Raw genomic sequence first — 9,229 nt, 5'->3', positions numbered from 1 at the left:
AATTAATATAAATAAGTACAAAACAGAATAATAAATCGGGTGAGAGGGGCAACGAGGGTTTAGAAATCCATCATGACGATCCTGCGAATACATAGGGTTCGATCAAATAGATCAACTATCAAATCTATTTTTACTCTAAAATAGATATTAAAATCACTATATAAACCTAGATATTATTTTTGGTCGATAAACATCATGATTGAGGAACAACGAATCATCGACTAATAATTAAGTACGAGCAATGTTGATATATAATGTGTTATGTATGACACATATAAAAAATGATAAAAGTATGAAACTTTAACAATAAATAACACGTTATTTAAACCAAGAATCAATAAACAGAAAAACGCTGTAACTTTGACATCTAGACATACTTTAACTATACTAAATGTGTTTTGTTGTAGAAATATACGTAATTGATACTAAATAACGTGTATATTGCGAAACAGATAGTAAATTTGAAATCAATCAAAAAAATCTGAGAAAAAAAAAGAAAGAGAATTTTGGAGATTGGTTTTCAAAAGTGGATTTTTTCTTATATAAAAGAGATCTGTTTTTTTTTTATAGAGATGGGTCAATTTGGACTAAATATCCATTATAATTATTATTTTGGCTTAAAATCTTATATTAGTATTAGAGCGGACTAAATGTGTGTTTAGGTGTATATTTTTGGACTAGGAACTCAAAAATTATAAAATAAATTGATAAATCATACAATGTCACATAATCATCACAATTTCATCATTTCACCTTACCTAGAAGAATTAGTAACTCATGGAAGCGCAAAAATCAAAATCAGAGAAAAAATTCATAATAAAATTGGACGGAAAAAATTCCTTAAATTTGAGGACTCTCTCCCTAGAATCAAAGTCAAGATGACCTTGAAAACGCCTGGCTTGGCCTGCTACATTTTCTGGACACCATGACATTAAATTCATGCCCAATTTTTCTCATCCAAAGGCAACAGAGAAAGAGAAAAAAACAGAAACAATGCGCTTTCTCTGATATTTAGACCTGTTTTGATTTTTTTTTTGTTGGGTTGGCCTCAAATTTATCGCAAAAATTTGAGTGTCCAGCTCATTATCTCACAAGAGAACCAACTCCATGTTAGGGTTCTAACCTCATAGGTCATATTCTCATCAAAAAAAAAAAAAAAAAAAAAAACCTCATAAGTCATAACATGGTCACAGAAAACAAATGGAAAAAATAGAAAAAGAACAAGTCATTCATTAACACCTCCCAGGCTCCCTTTCTTTCCCCTCTCTTTTTTTTTTTTTTTTTTTGCTCTCATTATTATTATTATACACTGGAATTATTATCCACGAACACTACTCCATTTATTTATCCAACAAGGGTACTTTCGTCATTTTGTCTCTATAAATTACTCACTTTCTCTTTCCATCTTCTTCTCTATATTTCTATAATTTTCTCTTACCCACTCTTCAAATCTCTCACAGATCTTCAAATCTCTCTTTCTCTCTCTCCTTCCTCTTGTTCGTTATTTCCCAAATATCTGCTTTCACAACTGAGTTTCCTTGTCTGATATTGTCTCAGTAAGTTGTTTAATAATCTTCTTTACTCTATTTCTTGTTTATTTGAGAGAATTCTCTCATTCTAAGTTTTGGGTTGTAATTGATTTGATTTTATAACCATTTAAGCTACCCTTTGTGTTCAATTTTATGAATGTTCTTGATCTATCTCTTTTATTGAACTGGTTTAATAATCAAGATCTAACTCAAACTTCTCTGTTTTTTTACAGTTTTAGGAACTGAGAATTGAAGAAGAAGAAGAATAAGAAAATGAGTTGGTTGTGTTTATCAGTTGATGTTTACAGGAAAATTGTCTCTTTGAACTTATATTGTAGAGTCATTTTGTAAACAAAACAAAATCTCTCACTACTACTCACTCATCTTCTCTGTTTCTCTCTTTAACTTTCTCTTCTTCTTCTGATTCCATGGGATCTAAGTTTTTCTTTGTCCCCATTTACTATATCCTTAGGATTAGTTGAACATCTGAAACAAAGAACTCCCCAAGAAGTATTTAGATCAAACCCTCACTTTTCTTACCAATTGATCTTCTTTCTTCTTCTAAATAATCTTTTCAATCTATATCTAATTTGGGTTTTTGGTACAATTTTCTGATACTCTTTCTATCTTGATAATCTTTGATATCCAAATTTGGGTGGTTGGGTTTTGCATAAAAAGGTTGAAAGAAGTTATGGTGTGCCAAGCTGCAAGTCAAACAAAATTCCGGGCTTTGAAACACGAGACTGGTATTTCAGGAAACGCTACCATTATTGTTAAAGTTATAGCATGCTTTCAACCATTGCAAGATTGCCAGGTTTGTGAAATAAAAACCCTAGTTTTATATTCAATTTCTTCATTACTTGTGTGGTTAAATAATGGGTGTCTCTTAGATTTTGAATTATATTATTTGTTTCTTGTTTTTTCAGGCTGAGTATTTTAGACATTTGCTTAAGCCTGTGACGTAGATTTGATTGGAGTTGTTTGTCTGTTCAAGTTCACCTCGATTTCGATTCTCTTCTTCTTCTTCTTACATTTTAGGTTAAAAGTTTGGTTGGATGGATAAAGACTATTGGCTTTATCAACAACATTCTCATTGGCAAGCATTGAATCAGAACTCTATGAGCTTCAAGCTTGATTCAAGTAGGCATGATTCTTTCGGAGCTTATACCGATCTGTATGCCACCCACATGGTTGCTACCAATGGATCTTTGCCTGAGCTTGCGGGTAGCTTACCTTTATCGAAGGCGAGCCAATTGAATGAACCTCATGGGTGGTTTTATTGTTTACCTCGCCATAGGCAGTTCTCAACGCATACTCCTAATGCTTTGCCCATAAGGTTGTCTCCTTCCCCATTTGGATATGGTGAAGTTCCGCGAAGATACGGTGGAGCGGCTATGCCTAATGCAATACAAGGGTCTGATCAAAAGAAGTTTCTTGTTTTCGACAAATCTGTCGATAAAACAAACTTGTTTTTCAGTTCTGAACTGGGTTCTCATGCTCTAAACCCAAACGACGGTGGTCCGAGACCGCATTTTGCTAGTGGGTTTCGTATGATAGAACCCACAATCAACAGAGCATTGGTCAATGAAGCTAGACCTGTCATCAGTACCAAAAAGGAAAATCAGGAAAGTGATGACAGAAGTGAGATGCATGAAGATACAGAAGAACTTAATGCATTGTTATACTCTGATGGTGATGATAGTTATGAAGAAGATGATGAAGAAACAAGCACAGGTCATTCACCATGTGATATAATTGGGGAGAAGGATATTGAAGAAGGTGAAGAAGAGGTTGCTAGTTCTGCTTGCCCCATGAAAAGGAAGAGACACCTAGAGGACTGTTATTCGTCATCACTTGTTGACACTGCAAGTTCAGGGGAAGCCAACGAATCAATGGAGCGAAAGGGCGACTCTGAATCAAGCTGTGGGGAAGGCAGCAGTACCGAAGGGGAAATAGGTTTCTTCTTACCAAGGAACAAACGAATAAGAAAAGAACGAATACGAGAGACGGTGAGCATCTTGCAGAGTATAATTCCTGGCGGGGAAGGCAAGGATGCCATCTTGGTTCTTGATGAAGCAATCCACTACCTGAAAACCCTGAAAGCTCAAACAAAATCCCTTAACTGGAGGGAGTAATAGTAGTACCAGTAGTGTTTGTGGATATGGATTGATTTTGAGTTTAGTTTTATATAATAACTTCGTTGTGCCACTGCAGAATAAAGATGATTTGGTAGCAATGTGAACAAGTGTTGGGGCGAGTCTTGTTGAAGAGTTTTTTCTTACTCTTTGCCGAGCTACAGGATCTGAAACCATAATTGGTTTATATGTTTACTTGCGTGTTTCTAAGCTCATTTAGTAGAGAGAATATGGAAAAAGATTGTGCCATGTCTAGCTGAACATGTGAAGTCTTCAGCCTGCTGCCATATTTGACGATCACTTTATGAGTGGTCGGCCGAGTTCAGTGAGTGCATGTTCTTATTCGACGAATCTTAAGACCCGCTACCATGTGTGGTACTTCTGCTATGCTTCGTTCATCACACTTCCCAATTCCGCGCAGAAATCATATTTTGCTCTTGGGAAGGTTTTATCAATCGCTCCTTCAACCAAAATATGCTTAAGATAGCTGTTTATGTAGTCTATTTGAATGTTATTCTGTTTAATTATGCAAGTTTGAAAGGTTAGGATAAATCATGGGAGTTGGAAGTCTTCTGTTTAGGAAGAGAGTCTATGGTGTTGGATTTACTAGTCCTGTGGATATGTTTGATCTGTTTGTATTAAACTGGTGAATGGTCTTCATCTTTGTCAATGTAATCGGTGCGAGTTTTTTCCATGCTGTTTTTTTTTTGCCAAGAACTTAGTCTTATATGTGCCACTGCCAAAGCCTATGTTATTGTTCAGCAAATTCCTTGGACTAATCCTTACTTCCTACCAGCACGATTCGGCTACAAATGATGTTTCAAATAGTGTATAAATTGGATGCTCGCCTATTATGTAGAAGAACTTGAGCGTGAATTGAGCATCTCTGAGCTTTTGCGACGTTTTACCAAGAAGATTGCAGTAAACATCTTCTGCAACATAGGATATGATATTCAAACAGGGGCGAACCCCATAAAATAGTGGGTATTGGGATTATAATGAACATAACCATTGCCTGTCTACGATATAAAAAGTACGATTATATCTAATGAATGATATTTGAACAGTACAAGATGATAACATCACAAAGAACTGAAGTAAAACACTCCAAAACAAGACTCAAATGCAGAACAGAGTTGGACGAGTAATCGGATTTAACATCACCCAGATAGAAATAGAACGGTTTCCATAAGCTTGCTTCTCCCAGGCAGATACAACTTACAGTTCAGGAAATAGAGTTCCTCCACCTTCTAGGAGCCGCTTTTCGTGTCGGCTCAGCAGCCACATTAGGTACCTGAGACCCTGAATCTTGTGCCTCTAAAGGAGTCATCTTGGTAAATTTGCTCAGTTTCTTCCAACCACTAGTCCAAGCTGAAGAATGCTTTGGCTTTGTTACCTTATCAAATTGATTTTGCAGATTCTCCATATGAATTTGGAGCTCCAAATATTTTGATTTCATACTCTCAAGCTCAAACTTAAGTGTGTTGATGTCTTTCTTTGCCGTTGTCCATCCTTCTTGAAACGATTGTGGGGTTCCTTCGAGTAAAGCTTTCCGGGTAGTTGTTACCATTGGTTGGTAATGAGATTCCCCTGTTTCTTTTGACGGGTTATTCGCTATTGCATTGCTTATCTTTACCTGTTCCGAGAAGAGAACTTGAACCACAACTCTCAATGGAAGACGTTCGTTTTGTGCGGCATGCATACATGCATCTATTGAGAGCTTTTGACAGTCCATCACTCGACAAAGTCGCTTCCTTTCGTGCTCAGAGAGTGTTGGATGTGCCTAATGAATTTCACAAAAATAAGAAAGTTTTGATTAACTTATGTTATAAGATCAAAAACTCGGATTTGATGCTGTTACTTGAGGGATTTTGAGTTTTGATTACCTTTAGATACGAGTCAACTGCTCGATAAAGTCCATCGTCACAAGTTCTTGCAGATTCAGGCAATGCCTCTGCTAAGACCTGAAACTTAGTCAAGGAAAGCTTTCTATCTCTAGAAACCTCTGTCAGATAACTATCGACGAGTTTAGCTACTCTCATCTTAGCAATAGCTCGAGGAGTTCCTTCATAGTTATGATTTTCGGAGTAAGATTGTCTGCTAGGACTTGATGGTTCTGTTTGTTCTTGAACAAGAAAATGCTCTAATAGCCTTTGAATAAGATCGACATCGTATAAAGTCTCACTCTTGTTATAAGAAGGAATAAGAAGATCAACCAAAGTAGCTTGTTCAAATTGCATTCCAACTCGTTTCTCGAGTTCTGTTATTAGTGCAGGTGCAACCTTCAACATATTTGCCATTCTCAAAAGTCTAAGTAAGAAACTGCAAGAAACACTATCTTTCTGTGGAGGGATTATACTGATTAAGCTCTCAACTATCATCCTTTGTTCTTTGATTTGAAGATTCGGCCCATCTTCGGTATTTCCTGCAACTATAATATGCAACCCTCCTTTCCAACTACTATTAGAACTACCACCACCACCACCACCACTACTATTACTGTCTCTGCTGTTGTTTCCTTCATCGCCCGTCCCTTCTTTCGTTAAGCCCGATAACCATTTTGACCCGTAATGCATAATTGCAGCTCCAAGCAATTCGAATCTCATACCCTTTACTTTGATTGCCGTAATGACTCTAACGAAGTGATCAATCCGAAGAATTGATACATCTTCAAACCACCAATCTGTAGGAGCTTGGTGATTCCTACTCGGGCTTGATTCCTTCATTTCATTCCATTTTGGGCTTGAAACGTTCGAAATCCTTCCAGTATAAGCCCATCGGATACTTCTTGGGTTACTACAAGCTTTCCAAGCTATAGATTCACTGCAACGACGAACAATTTGGAGATTTTCTGCCCATGGAGAGAGATTTTCACAGCTTTTCAATACTAAAATGGAGTCTCTCCAAGATGATAAAACTACATAGCTTAAAAATGCTTCTGTTTTGAATATAAGATTGCCTTCCTCTAAGTCTTCTGTCATCTCAAGATATTCAGCAGTACATCTCAAGCCGGAAATGTTTGTAGCCGTTAGATCAACGGCAACTCCGTAACAGAACTTCGCTGCAAGTTCAAATGAATCTGACCCGCCCGGAAGATCATTTAGTTCGATTCTGCTTACATCTGGCTCTCGACTGTCGTATATTATTCTGTTCATCTTTCCACTTCTAGAAAGCAATGGATACTTTGACAAAGAAACAAGTAAAAATTAAGACGACAAACGAAATCAAAGAAGTGAACTCAAAGTTCAAAGATTTCAATTTTAGGTTGAGGAAAATAAGTACCTTGTGTAAGTGAAAACTAATATCTCCAACTTGAATTAGAAGGTCACTTGGGATTTCAGTATCAACATACCTATATTATGAACAAACCCACCATTAAATTAAAGTTTTTTTTGCAGACAACAACATGTTTGGTTAGAATTGATCAAACAAATGAAGGAAAGAAAGCGAAAAGTATACTATAGCAATTAGGTACTTAGATCTAAAATGAATTTAAGCTTTATAAATTCAATGAAGAATACAAGTATATACCATGAATGATCTCTTCTCTCGAATCCGTCCGTCTTGACACCGTGTTTGCTTGTACCCATTACTCCGTTATCGTAGTCTCTTCCTCTTGCCGACTCATTCTCTGATTCCCACATTGTGAACAGCAGAGAATAGTTACAGGTAGAACTCTCTCTAGCTAGCTCTTACTCAAACTGATCACACAGGCACACAAAGAGAGAAAAAACAGAATGGAGAAGCAAAGAAAAACAAGTGGTGAAGAAGAGGAATTCCACATGGGAGATACTTCAAATTATGTTGGAACTGTCGGATTCAAGAGATTTTCTAGAACTCAAACAGGCTGTGGAGACATGGGTCTTCCTAATGTATTTTGGATCTTTTCTCTGTTATCTTCATTTTTCTCTTACTTTTAGCTTTAATTGGTTATCCTTTTTTCCCTACATAAAGCATAATACAATAGTAACTCTCTCTCTCTCTCTTTCTCTTGAGTACAAGTTGATACAGTAAAAAGGAATAAAGCCAACAAAAGTAGCCTTTCACATATTCCTGCATATTTAGGCTGAAAATCATGGTTGATATGAGCATATGAGGTGATACTTAAGATTATAAGGGAATGGTTAATTTTAACTATTAAAAAGTGGTTATAGTTTGGGGAAGTTAAAGAAGATAAGGAAGAATTACAAAGTACTAAAATGAAGGCCAAGGAGCTCTATCCAAATCAGCCCAACTACTTTGCCTCTTGTTTTTGGGGTCTTTACTTATAATGTGTGGTTGAAATTGAAATTTGTTAGGAAGCTAGATATGGCTTCATTTATGTAGCATAATCAAGGACTTTGTGAGAGTATCATTCCATGTAGGTTTGTATTTAAATTAGGTCAAAAGTGCTAGACTTTTAAAATTTTCAATTTTCTTTTTTGTTGAATGTGGAATTATGAATCTCTTGTAGATATTGATGAAAAACACTAAAGAAAATAATAGTGATCACAAGGCAAAATTTATTTCCTCAGGGGTACTTATTATACATTAGGAGTACAAGAGTATATCGAATATATTGACTATATTTACAAATATGTAAATAAATAAGATAAAATTATTCGGGATCTTTGTCCCCTTCATCTTCCTTTGGTTAATTGGGGGGTGTCTGTTGCTCAGGACAATTTCATGTGATCCATACGTCATTTCTCCCCGCAAGTCGAAGTAGGAAGAGGGGATTTAAGTCAAATCCAACTTGGATAACAACTTGCGGACGCTTAATGGTTGAAAATGTTGGCTACCTAACCTGATTAGTGAAGCAAAAAATGGTAAGTCTAAATAAAACCCGATGTGAGCTTTTCACAAACGAAGTGGTAATCAATTTTTGAAAAATTAGATTTGCGGCGATATATATGAATGGCTACTTCATTTTCGTAGTGAACTGTGAAAGGTTATAGGATAAGAATGTAGAGAACCAGAAAAAGGTATTCTTACCATTAAAACTATGTCGTCAAAGAGGCAAGAGCGTAATATTCTGCTTCAGCAGAAGACCGATAAACAATCGGTTGCTTATTGAAGGGCCGAGACAACGGGCTTGCCCCCAACATTGTGAAGTACCCAACGGTAGAGTGACGAGTTAGTGGACAATTGGTCTAATATGAGTCATTGAAACTTGTAACTGTGAGAAAACTGAAAGATGAGGGGGGAATCTCATGATCCAGACAGTCTTTTACGTTTCATAAAATGCGACTGGAAAAATCCATGTGAATAGAACGAGGATGTTGCATATATGAGCTTAAATAGTTGACTGCAAAAACAATGTCCATCGGGACAAGTAATCATCACTTAGAGAAGTCTCGCCAGACAAGGGAGGAAGAAACGATCTTATAAGACGTTGGTTCTTCCGTCGTGATGACACAAGTGAGAAAGACCCAATGTGAGGGGTGGAAATTGTTGAAGGTGATATAATCAACCACAAATAAGGGGTTCGAGAAGTTGAGGATTCTAAACTATAAAGAATATAGTCCGCTAAATATGTGGGTTTATGGCTCTCCCTAACAAGTCAAGAGGGAATCGGAGCTGGGT

General features: G+C 36.5%; 2 protein-coding genes across 2 annotated transcripts; one reads left to right on the top strand and one right to left on the bottom strand.

The window, feature by feature from the left end:
• Positions 1-1,178: 1,178 nt before the first annotated feature.
• LOC147533135 (transcription factor bHLH143-like) lies at positions 1,179-4,356 on the top strand. Its single transcript, XM_086646186.1, has 3 exons — positions 1,179-1,556; positions 1,763-2,343; positions 2,456-4,356. The coding sequence occupies exon 3, from the start codon at positions 2,585-2,587 to the stop codon at positions 3,662-3,664; it is 1,080 nt and encodes a 359-aa protein (XP_086502312.1). The 5' UTR covers positions 1,179-1,556; positions 1,763-2,343; positions 2,456-2,584; the 3' UTR covers positions 3,665-4,356.
• Positions 4,357-4,688: 332 nt separating this feature from the next.
• On the bottom strand, positions 4,689-7,940 carry NPH3 (Phototropic-responsive NPH3 family protein). Its single transcript, XM_086646184.1, has 4 exons — positions 7,196-7,940; positions 6,947-7,016; positions 5,551-6,846; positions 4,689-5,447 (listed from the first exon to the last, which is right to left on the bottom strand). Exons 1-4 carry the CDS (start codon positions 7,306-7,308, stop codon positions 4,890-4,892), a joined length of 2,037 nt encoding a protein of 678 aa, XP_086502310.1. The 5' UTR covers positions 7,309-7,940; the 3' UTR covers positions 4,689-4,889.
• Between the last annotated feature and the right edge of the window lie 1,289 nt (positions 7,941-9,229).

The sequence above is a fragment of the Eschscholzia californica genome, unplaced genomic scaffold (assembly GCF_041429995.1).
Source record: "Eschscholzia californica isolate CP2 unplaced genomic scaffold, dmEscCali1.0.p SCAF_6, whole genome shotgun sequence".
NCBI lineage: Eukaryota > Viridiplantae > Streptophyta > Magnoliopsida > Ranunculales > Papaveraceae > Eschscholzia > Eschscholzia californica.
This window is presented reverse-complemented; position numbering and strand designations above follow the sequence as displayed.